We start from the raw sequence: 12,553 nt of genomic DNA, 5'->3' as shown, positions 1-12,553 counted from the left end.
CTGCCTCCAGCTGCTCCCAAGTCAACCCACCACCCACTTCCTTATCATGGCTATGTTAGCCGCCCAATAATAGTTGCTGAAATTCGGCAGTGCAGGTCCCCCTTCCCCCCCTGGTTCCGCTTGGGCATCACCCTCTTTACTTGCGGGGACTTGCCCGCACATACAAAGCCCAAAATGATCTTGCTTACCCTCTTAAAAAAGGAACGTGGAATGAAAATGGGGAGACACTGGAACACTAATAAGAACCTCTGGAGGACCGTCATTTTAACTGTCTGTACTCTCCCAGCTAACGATAGCGGGAGCGCATCCCACCTCCGAAACTCCCCTCGCATTTGATCTACCAGCTGGGACAGGTTCAGCTTATGCAATCGACCCCAATCCCGCGCCACTTGTATTCCCAGGTACCTGAAACTGTCCCCCAACTAACCGGAATGGCAGCTCCCTCAGGCCCCTCGCCTGAACTACAAACATTTCACTTTTTGTCATATTCAATTTGTACCCCGAAAACCGGCCGAATTCCCCCAGGGTCGCCATGATTCCGTCCATCCCTGCCATCGGGTCCGAAACGTACAAAAGCAGATCATCTGCATACAATGAAACCCTATGCTCCACGCCCCCCCAACCCCCCCCCCCCCCCCCTCCCCACCCCGAACCAGCCCCTTCCAACACTCTGAAGCCCTCCGAGCAATTGCCAGCGGCTCTATAGCTAGCGCAAACAGCAGTGGGGAGAGGGGGCACCCCTGTCTCGTCCCGCGGTGCAGTCTAAAATAGTCGGAAGTCGTCCTGTTTGTCCTTACACTAGCTTCCAGGACCTGATATAGCAGCCTGACCCCGTCGGTGAAACCCACCCCAAATCCAAACCGTCTCAGCACCTCCCATAAGTAGCCCCACTCTACCCAGTCAAATGCCTGTTCTGCGTCCATTGCCACCACTACCTCCACCTCCTATCCCTCTGGGGGCATCATGATCACATTGAGCAATCTTCTTATATTCGCCACCAGTTGCCTCCCTTTAACGAGCCCTGTTTGGTCCTCCCTAATAACACTCGGCACACAATCCTCAATCCTAGTGGCCAAAAGCTTTGCCAGCAGTTTGGCATCCACGTTAAGAAGGGAAATCGGCCTATTAGACCCACACGACTCCGGGTTCTTGTCCCGTTTTAAAATCAAGGAGATGGTAGCCTGCAACATCGTCTGGGGCAACACCCCTCTGTCCCTTGCCTCATTAAAAACCTTGACCAGCAGAGAGCTGGTCTCTCCCGGCACATCCCGGAGAGCTTTTTATAAAATTCTACCGGGTACCCATCCGGCCTCGGGGCTTTACCTGACTGCATGGCCTTTAAGCTTTCCAATATCTCATCAGCTCTGATTGGAGCGTCCAGCCCTTCTACAAGCTCCCTGCCCACTTTTGGGAATGTCAGGCCGTCTAAGAAGTTTCTCATCCCCTCCGGCCCCGCGGGGGGCTCCGAGCTATAGAGTTTGCTATAAAAGTCCTTGAAAGCTCTGTTCACACCTGCCGCATCCTCTACCAAGTTATCGCCTCCATCCACCACTGTTTCTGAGCTGCTGAGCTAGCATCCTGCTGGTTTTCTCTCCATGTTCATATACCGCACCCCTCGCCTTTCTGAGCTGCTCCACTGCCTTACCCGTGGACACTGCCCCAAACTCCACCTGCAGCCTCCTCCGTTCCCTCAAGAGCTCTGCATTCGGGTCCCCGCATACTTCCTATCAATCTGCAGGATCTCTGCCCGGTCCGTCTCTGCCCTGTCTGTCTTGTCCCTGTGAGCCCGGATTGAAATCAGCTCCCCTCTCACCACTGCCTTGAGTGCCTCCCACACCACCGCTGCTGACACTTCCCCCGTATCATTGGCCTGCAGGTAGTTTTGTATACACTTCCTCACCCTCTCGCACACGCCTTCATCCACCAGCAGTCTCGCATCCAGCCTCCACTGCGGGCGCTGGAAGCTCTCTTCACTCACCTGTAGCTCGACCCAATGCGGGGCACAGTCGGAAATGGTGATTGCCGAATACTGTGCATCCACCACCCCGTCAGTAGATCCCTACTCAGTGTAAAAAAAAAAAAAATAGATCCGTGAGTAGACCTTATGAACGTGCTGGAAAAAGGAGAACTCCTTCCCTGTCGGCCTTCTAAACCTCCATGGGTTGACACCCCCCCCCCCCCATCTGCTCCATGAACTCGCTCAGCTCTTTTCCCATTGCTGACACTCTGCCCTTTCTTGAGCATGACCGGCCCAGGACTGGATCCATAACTGTATTGAAGTCCCCTCCCATGACCTTGTGGGAATCCAGGTCGGGTATCTTCCCCAGCACCCTCTTTATGAAATCCACATCATCCCAGTTTGGCGCATATATGTTGACCAGAACCACCTTCCAGCTTACCACTAACCATAACATAGGGACCTCCCCCATCCGAAACAATACTCCCCACCTCAAACTGAACCCGCTTGTTCACCAGAATCACGACCCCCCTGGTTTTAATATCTAGCCCTGAGTGGAATATCTGACTAACCCAGCTCTTCCACAATCTAATCTGGTCCGCTACCTTCAAGTGCTTCTCCTGCAACATTATCATGTCCGCCCTTAAAGCCCTAAGATGCGCAAACACCTTTGCCCTCTTCACCGGCCCATTTAGCCCTCTAACGTTCCACATGACCAGCCTATTGGGGGGCATCGCGCCCCCCCTCCCCTTGCCGGTCAGCCACCCCCTTTCCTGGGCCTGCCCCCAGCCCCTGCCCTGCACCCCTGTAGCCACGCCTCCTGGCAGCACCCATCCCTAATATCTTCTCCACTTTTAAAATCAAATCCCTCCCTTGTCAGCCGAACAACCCCCCCTCTCTTTCCCCCACCCCTAGCAACAACACTTTATAACCTATCCCCCATCCCTAATCTGATTGTATACACCCCCCCCCTCCACCCCCACTGTGCTCCCACAGACTAGCTCACTCAGCTAGCCTGGTGGCCCACAGCTCCGGCGCCAGCATGTCTCCCACCTATTGTTGCCTACCTGCCCTCCCCCCGCCCATCGAAACCATCGCCCTCATCAACCCAACCCCAACAACCGCCCACTTTAAGACGCCAACCAAAATCAGTATAAAGAAAAACAAAGCCAAACTCTCGCCATAATACAGATCAAAGTAATACTACTCAAAATAATACACGGTCAAAAATCCCCACTACCATCCCCCTCACAACACAGAAAACCCACCAAAATCGAATAATTCTTTAACTACTTTCCCCTTCTTAAACAAAACACAATTATCAAAGAGAAAAGCCAAGAACGAAAACGAACAAACAAATAAATCAGTGCAAACAGCATTTAAAACGAACAGGAAAAACAGTTTCTCAAACTTAGAGTAGAATGTTCTCAAGTTGGCACCAGTCCTTTCCTCCTGGCGAACTCCATAGCACCCTCGGGCGACTCAAAGTAATGATGTTGGTCCTCATGCGTAACCCAAAGTCGCGCCGGATACAACAGTCCGAACTTCACCTGCTTCTTGAACAGGATCGACTTGACTTGATTAAACCTGCTCTCCTCTTGGCCACCTCCACACTTAAATCTTGGTACACCCACAGAATGCTGTTGTCCCACTTGCAGCTCCGCGTGCGCTTGGCCCACTGGAGAATGCGCTCCTTATCCAGGTACCTGTGGAACCTGACCACCATCGCCCGAGGGGGATCTCTCTGCTGCGGCTTCCTCGCCAGCGCTCTGTACGCCCGATCCACCTCCAATGGTCGGGGGAAAGCCCCATCTCCCAGCAGCTTCTGGAACATGTTTGCCACAAACTCCCCGGAATCAGCCCCCTCAGGGAGGCCCACAATCCTTAGGTTCTGCCTACGGGACCTGTTCTCCAAATCCTCTACCTGTTCCAGCAGCCTTTTTTGCCGGTCCCTCAGCATCCCCCCCTCCATCTCCACCGCCGTCTGCCTTTCCTCCTGTTCAGCTAGTGCCTTCTCCAGTTTCTGGATCGTCCGGTCCTGGGCATCTAGCCTCCGCTCCATCCTCTCCACCGTTTCCTTAATCGGGTCCAGGCATTCCCGTTTCTATCTGGCGAAGCCTTCCCATCAACTCCTCCGTTGATGGTTGGGCCGAAGCCCCAGGGGTCTGGACACCGGCCATCTTGTCCGCTGCTGCAGCCAACACCCAGCTCGAGCCTGTGTTTTTGTTTCTTCCCTTTCGATCCCTTCGGGCTCTCTGTTCCATAAACCAATATATACACCAGACACTTATTCACTGTTTCTTCAAGTCCAGCACTTAAAAACGCAAAAAAAGTGGGGGGGGGAAGGTCCGAATGTCTAGCCAGAGCCAGAGCCACCAAATGTGCGACCTACTCCATCGTAGTCGCCACTGGAAGTCTGAACTTCAGATCCATGTCAACTTCTTGGAAATGTGAGATAATGGATTTTTCACTAACACCCAGAATTTTAAGGCCCTCTTCCAACCAGCTGTAAATGCACAATACCTTCTCCCAACCCAGCAATTCAGATCAACAGCGAGATTCTGGAAAATATAAGCTATTTTCCATATCTTCGGTGCCTCCTCTCAACAAAAGCAAGCATGATCCTTTCAGTCTGCCAGCTCAGCCTTCAGCTGGCTGTGGAAAAGTGTATTTGAGGACCAAGGTCTCAAACCTGAGACTAAAGTTAGGATCTATGGATGGCAGTGATCTCTGCTCCTATATGCTTATGAGACATTAACACCCTATATAACATGTGCCTCAAAGCACAGGAGAAGGCAGTATACCGAAGGGACTAATCACTCCCAAACCAGCTGTGCTGCATGGAAGTTGTCATCCATACACCTGACAAACTCTCAAAGCAATTGCTCTACTCTGAACTCTAGCACAGTAGTAGATTCCAGAGATGTCTGGGAAAGCAGCCCTGAAGAGATCAGATCTCCCTGCCAACTTGAGTCCCTGGGAGGTTTGTTCAGGAAGGCACTGAACACATCAAAACCTCATCAGGAGCACATGGAGGCAAAGCGGAACTGTCAGAGCATAGAAACCTCAATGTCTCATCTCCTCGCATGTGGCAGAGCCTGCAATCGTGTTGGCCTTGCCAGTTGTCTGGAATGACAGCAAGTCATTATCCATCCCAAAGGACTGCCTATAATCCTGTTTGAGGTCAAAACTGTACACAATACTTCAGATGCAATCTCACCAGTGGCCTGTATATTTGTAGCAAGACTTCATACTACTTTTAAAATTAAAAACCGCGTCTGCTGGAAATCTTGAATAAGAGCGAAGTGTTGAAAATACTCTAGTTTGAAAATGAGCTGGGGTGGCGGCTGCCAATTGGGATGGAGATGGGATGGAAATCTATTCTCTCGGGAGGGTCGGGGGTCTTTGGAACTTGCTTCCGCAGAAGCGAGTCCATGAATACTTTTTAGGCAGAGTTAGGTAGATTCTTAACTGACGTGGGAGTTGGAGGCTTTGGGGTGGGTGGAGTATGGGGTCTTTCCGGGTGGTGCTGCAGGTGACCTGATCCTGCTCCTGGTTTGTAAATGGAGCATAAAATCCATCTGTTTTTACCTTCCTTCAGTTCTTAAGTCCTATTCGATTTGTCGTTAACTGTTACTCTCTCCAGAGATACTGCCTGACTTGTGTTCCCAGAACCTGTTTCTTCCTACTTTTTTACTCCATCCATCTTTCAATGTAGGTCCACATTAAATACTTGCTGTACATCATGCTAACGTTTTGTAATACATGTGCAAGGATACCCAGATCTCTCTCTCTCTCTCTCTCTCTCTCTCTCTCTCTCTCTCTCTCTCTCTCTCTCTTCTCTTTCCCCCCCCCCCCCCCCCCCCCCCCCCCCCCCCCCCCCCCCCCCCCCCCCCCCACAGAATTTTGCAGTGTCTCCTGTGAAATAATTTTCTGCTTTTCTATTCTTCCTGCCAAGTGGACAATCTCATATTTGCCACATTGTAAATTTTGCCCATTCACTTAATCTATCTATATCCCTTTGCAATCTCTTTTAATAGAATTTACAGTGCAGAAGGAGGCTATTTGGCCCATCGAGTATGCACCGGCTCTTGGAAAGAGCACCCTACTTAAGCCCACGCCTCCACCCTATCCCAATAACCCATTAATGCCACCTAACCTTTTTGGACAGAAAAGGACTTAAGGACAATTTATCATGGCCAATCCACCTAACCTGCACATCTTTGGACTGTGGGAGGAAACCGGAGCACCCGGAGGAAACCCACGCAGACACTGGGAGAACATGCAGACAGTGACCCAAGCCGGGAATCAAACCTGGGACCCTGGAGCTGTAAAGCAACTGTACTACCGTGCTGCCCATAATCCTCACCACTATTTGCTTTTAACCTATGTATTGTTAGCAAATTTGGTTAGAAAACACTTGGTCCCTTCATCCACATCATTAATCTAGATTAATTAGTTGAGGCACCATCGTTTATCCCTGTGATACTCCACTGCTTAGCTTTCTAACCTGAAATTAACCCATTTATCCCAGCTATGTTTCATGTTGATCAATCCCCTATCTATCTCAATATATCACCCTGACGCCATGAGGGCATTAACCTTGTGCTAAGCCATCTTATTAAATGCCTTTTCGAAATCAAAATACACTACATCTACAACTGCATAATTCTCTGCAAATAAATGGCATTTTTGATTATATTTGAGGTTCTATAAATAAGAACTTTGGGTAAAAGAATGCAAAAAACTTTGCCTTTATATAACACTTTTCACAACCACTGACATCTCAAACACAGCCAATGAAGTACTGCTGTTGGCCTGTAGTCCCTGTTTTAATGCTGGAAAAGTACAAGAGATTATAAATTTATGCGAGGCTGCAAGTTTGAGTAATGTGAGTAGTTTTATGCCCCATGCAAGAGGTTTTCACTGTTGTTCACTTAATTTCTGTCTGTTTTATTCAGATATGTCAGCTTTTTTAAAAAAAAAAATTAATAAATTTGGGGTACCCAATTCTTTCTTCCAATTAAGGGGCAATTCACCCACCCTGCACATCTTTAGGTTGTGGAGGTGAGACCCACGCAAACAAGGCAAGAATGTGCAAACTCCACGGGGACAGTGACCCAGGGCTGGGATTGAACTCAGAGTCCTCGGTGCCGCAAGGCGACAGTGCTAACCACTGTGCCACCCATATGTCAGCTTTTTAAAGCAATTTTTGAAATAATGTAAAATTATTATACATAAACTGAAATCTCTGGACAAACAATTGAGCACATTGCTCTCTGGCATATCTTTTTCTAATGATTAATGCAGGGGTTTTCAAAATATTCCAAGCTGCAAATGTGGGTAAACCCTTCATGATTTTCTATATTTACATGTGTAATATGAAAGTTTACTGTCAAACGAGGCCATGAATTAATTCCATCTGTTATCAAAACTCACTCTAATTTTTCTATCTTTGCAGGCAACTATCTACCGAACAGGTTGTTTTACAGGAGTCGCTGCAGAAAGAATCGAAAGCCAACAAACGCTTATCTATGGAAAATGAAGAACTTCTGTGGAAACTACACAATGGAGATGTTCTTGGTCTTAAGAAGCTGTCACCAACTTCCTCTTTATCCTTTCAGCCTTCCAATAATTTAGTGCCCTCAAGCTCTAACCCTGCGCCATCACCAAGGTGACACATTCCAAATGAATTGCCATTCAAAATGACTTGTTTTATGTCACTGGCTGTCGTGACAAACAAGGGCTATTGGATGTTGACCATGATGTAAAAATACTGTCCTATTCTATAACTTAAGGATATGGAAAAGCATTCTCTTGTCTTTCTAAGTGTTTCTAATTGTATATGAGACTGTATATAGGAAATGTTGCACAACAGCACTTAATTTACACAGCAAGAATCTTGCTTTTACCTTTTTGCCTATTAAATGAAAACTCAGGGCATGTAGATTATATTTGATGAATTTGAGTTTTCCTCCATTTATGTAGAGGGTTTGTGTTAGGTGAACTCAGCATTTAAGATTGAGCTGAATTGTTGAGGGTCACCTTCACTCGTTGCAAGCAAGGTGCTCCTCGAGTTTTTTTTCCCAGAAAATAGAATGGGGAATTCTTGTGTATTGCCGTCTGAAGTTGCATAATATGTGACATAAGGAAGTATGACAAATGTAGATGACACAGATTCTCCATGTTTTGGGAAATATGCCAAGAGGATGCCTGTGCAGAATGTGGTCCTTGATCTGTATTAAATTTATGCAGATACCTGTATCTGCAAATCTGATCTGTTGAAAGCTGATTGAGGAAAATCTAGCATCATGGAGTTTATTTTTTTAGTTTAAGATAACGCAAATATGCTGTCAATTTATCTAAGCACTTGAGCAATATTAAAGTATCCGTTTACATTCAACAGTTAGTGGAAGTGAAGCATTTAAATCCCAAGGCCATGGAGGTAGCTGACATTTGTTTGTTCCGTTTGGAGAAACTTTAGGGTTTTCTTTTGGCAAAGTGAGAGGCTCTGACCTGCAGGAAAGTAAATATTCCACCTTAAAGAGTATTGAGAGAGTTTCTCCGTTAGTTTTGAATGTTTCTCCACATACATAGATGGATGCTGGTTGTGAAGAAGGTTGTAGCTCTAAACACCCTACTGTCGAGGAAAGGGTGGAAATTTTCTTAGTTTTTGGTCGCAAGTACCTGGCTTCAATTGAAGTTGTATGAACTTCGCTTTTTTGCAATCTAAACCTCTTGAACTGAGATTACCCTGAAAAACATTGCAGTGAAACTTAAGACGATTGTGTATCATCTTTCAATATTATTACTTTATTGATGCTCACATTGCAGTATAAATCCATCTTGATGTGTCTAGTTTTGTGTTTCACACTCTCTTTTTGTATACTATTCTCCAGTTGAGGAAGAGAGAGGAAAGGCTCTGAAACCTCTTTCTGTTGAACTGGCTGCTGAGAACAGTCTGGGTGATTTGACCTCATTCTTTTGATCCTTTCTTCCCATTCTGTTGCTGATGGTATCTGACCCTTGAGCCACATGCAGTTAATTCCCCAAGGTTTAGCAACCTGGCCCTCAAAGCCCAGGCCATGTGATACCATTTGCACTTGTTGATTTGTTTGAAATGTGTTGGCCTAGCGGTTCATTAGGGGCTGGTTGCTATTGCTTCATTGGTGGGTTAACCTTAAATCTGAACTTTTAAGATCTACATGTATCAACAACTTCAGAAACATGCAATTTACTGAGAACATTGATCCTGGCAGCTCCATAGTACGTGAATGCGGACCACGAGGAGAAGCTTGCTTACGCATGGATTATGTCCTTGGCCATTACGAACCCAAGAGAAGAAAACTTGTGCAATCTTGTCCTTTTTTTAAAATATTGCAAATATTTTTTATTATCATCTAGTCTGTAGATGCGATCTTCAAGATTGAATATATTAGGTGCTGATGAGTTCCAAACCAAATCTGCTTAAACCAGTTCAAATATTGTCAAAAAATTATATTTTTTAGATTTAAGTATGTCTTTGCCAGAATGGTGCACTTGTGAACGGACACTCGCTATTGTCCTGTCATGTGTTGCTACAATTGATGGTGAAAGATTTGTATAGTTTTGGAACTTCTGATTGCAAATTGACACTTGCCTTGGCACGGTTTTATCAACTATGTTGTGACATACACTAGTTACACTTATTTCAAAATAGCCCTGGGTTCCTTATAAAATACGGCAAAGAAACATTGCAAATTTTCATGCAAGTTAGCAAATTTGGAATTCCTGATGTAAAATGCTGCAATTTCTCAGGATAATCTTGGTGAAAACAAGATATAATTTTTTAACGTAGAACAGCTTTAAATTACCTTTGTCTTTGTACTGTTTCTTTGTTTTTCTTTCGTTTAACCCAGTTCACTTGTTTTTCTGTATTGAAAATTAATTTTATCTATAAACAATTGAAATAGGAAAAGTCCAGAACTGCATGAGGAAACTGGGTTTATTGGTGGGTTTGACATGCTTAATTTCTATGCAATTTTATGACACTGGCCAGCAGAGATGTGGATGTGAAACTGCAATGTTAAAATTACTTTCGAATGAAAATATTCCTATGATCCTTTGATTTGGAAGAACATACCTAATCTTGCCTTTACCAATTTATTATTCAGTTTTCTAAATCCGATTTGGACAGATTATGCGGAAATCTATTAAAAATGCTAGTCCTTGGCCTAACTAGTTTAAAGGTTTATGAGGTGTTTATTTGAACTTTCTCACTGAGCTATAAACCAAGTATGAGGTTTCATCTGAACTTGCTCGCAATTGGTAAGCCGATGCAAATAGTTAGCTGAGCAAGTCATTTAGCAGTTACTTCAGTGCAGACATATTTGTTAAAACTGATTTTATGCATGCTGGAGGAGTCTCGATTCCCTTGCTGAATAGGGATTCCAATTGGTGAAAATTGCATCACTGGCAGGGTTAGCAAAAGAGTTCCGAATGGGTAGTTCCCAGATACTAATGCTTGTTATGCTGTTCTAGGTATTTGCAACACTTTAACAAGAAGTACACCCATAGAAGCTCAATTCTAACTTTTGTAGTTCATACCCAAATTATATAAAACCCTTGAAATTAAAATGAACGTGTTACATTATAGGATTACATTTTTGATTAGTGCAACTAGATACAAGATGAAGTTATTCATATGTAGCTTTTAGAGGTCTATAGCAAAAAGGTCAGTCAAGATAATCGAAACATTGTGCAACAAAGCTCGCAAAACGTTTGATTTAATTTTACGTGTGCTTTGTCTGTTAGTGAACATTTTTAAGCTTAATGCATTGTAAATGTACTCATCCCATGTTGCTTCCTTGTTGAATAAAGTACTTGTTTTCTCTATCAAACATGTTATGCTCTTTGATTTCCTGAAATGTAAGCTGGGTGTTAAAGCTGTGTGGGGAGAGGGTGGCATTTGGTGATTTGCTGGATTAATAATTCAGAGACCCAGACTAAGTATGTCTTTGCTAGAATGGTGCATTTGTGAACGGACACTCTTCCCTGGAGACCTGGGTTCAAATCCCACCATGGAAGCTGGTAGAATTGAATTCCATTAATAAATCGAGAATATAAAGCTACTATGTGTGACCATGAAACCCATCTGGTTTACTTTTGGGAAGGAAATCTGCCATCCTTACTTGGTCTGGCCAATATGTGACTCCATGTCTACAACAATGTGGTTGACTCTTAATTGCCCTCTGAAATAGACTAGCAAGTCACTTGGTTCAAAGCCAGTTGGGGATGGGCATCAAATGCTGGCCTTGCCAGTAATGACATCCTGCCGTCAAAAAATAATGAAAAAGAATTGCTGTGAACTGGTGAATCACTGATCAGCAGAGTGAACCCTCCCTCTCTGAGCAGTTTTTAAAAGTTATTTTTATTGATTTACCAAAAGAGGTAAACCGCAAACAAAGTGCAGTACAATACAATGACACAACTACTTCTCTCTCAGGCTTCTCAGTCAGGCTTTAGTCAGGCCATTATTACTTGGCTAAATGGTTTTGTGCTACATAGGCAGAATTCAAATTGTCCAAGTTCAGTGGGGAAACTTGGCTTCGGATCCTTTAGCTGCTATCAATGAAAAATCTCTTACGTATACTTTTCAGTATCTGGAGAAGATTCAATCTTCCAACCGGGATTGAGCAGTGGGTGACTTTGGGGGGCCTCCAGGTTAGCAGCATCTACCAATTAATGAAACAAATGCAAGTCTGCCTTCACCTTGGTGAAACTGGCCAGTTCTGATAGGACTCTGATTATGGCTATCAAGGACAAGGATGCAAGTCAATATATCTAGGACTTTGGAGAGCATCCAAGAAGGGTGACCAGAGACTGGCCAGCTTTGGGCACAATGAGAACATGTGGATATGGTCTGTATGGGGCAATTGAGCACCTGTTGCATTTTTTTGTGTTGGAAAGAAAATTTACTAACTCTGGCCTTGGTGAACTGAATTCTGTGTAAAACTTTAAATTTAAGTTTAACCAAGCACAGTAGGGTGAGGAGTTGACCCTGAGGTCTCCTCCCATCAGTCGTGCACAAGATCAAGCCCAAGCTCCACTTCCCACATCATTTTCTCATGGAGAGGGGAGGATCCACAAGATAGCGTGACATCCTACAATCTTGAAATAAAACCACTGTTCATTTGCGACAATAAAAAAATTCCTTCCCGTAATGTGCTTGGAGGTAGGTGAGGAAAAGCAAACAAAACTACGGGTTTAAAAATAGCAGTGAAGACTAGATTGAGGCAAATTAAATTTGGCTTGAAGCTTGTCAAAGTTGGTGAAGTTCCCATCTACAAAGAGATCAGTAAAGTGTTCGAGTCCCCTCAAGCTCCACAAAAGGGCAGCACGGTAGCATTGTGGATAGCACAATTGCTTCACAGCTCCAGGGTCCCAGATTCGATTCCGGCTTGGGTCACTGTCTGTGCGGAGTCTGCACATCCTCCCCGTGTGTGTGTGGGTTTCCTCCGGGTGCTCCGGTTTCCTCCCACAGTCCAAAGATGTGCAGGTTAGGTGGATTGGCCATGATAAATTGCCCTTAGTGTCCAAAATTGCCCTTAGTGTTGG

General features: G+C 45.1%; 1 protein-coding gene across 6 annotated transcripts in view; it reads left to right on the top strand.

Annotated features, from left to right (window-relative positions):
• mtus1b (microtubule associated tumor suppressor 1b) overlaps nucleotides 1-10,836 on the top strand; it is a 255,322-nt gene extending 244,486 nt beyond the window's left edge. For all 6 annotated transcript variants that reach the window (XM_072496874.1, XM_072496872.1, XM_072496873.1 and 3 more), the window contains one exon: nucleotides 7,419-10,836. In XM_072496874.1, coding sequence (XP_072352975.1) covers nucleotides 7,419-7,635 — 217 coding nt within the window. In that variant the 3' untranslated portion in view covers nucleotides 7,636-10,836. The remainder of the gene's footprint in view (nucleotides 1-7,418) is intronic.
• Nucleotides 10,837-12,553: the final 1,717 nt, after the last annotated feature.

This window comes from Scyliorhinus torazame, chromosome 3, assembly GCF_047496885.1.
Source record: "Scyliorhinus torazame isolate Kashiwa2021f chromosome 3, sScyTor2.1, whole genome shotgun sequence".
In the NCBI taxonomy this organism is placed as follows: Eukaryota; Metazoa; Chordata; class Chondrichthyes; order Carcharhiniformes; family Scyliorhinidae; genus Scyliorhinus; species Scyliorhinus torazame.
Note: the sequence above shows the minus strand (reverse complement) of the source record. Positions and strands in the feature narration are given on the sequence as shown.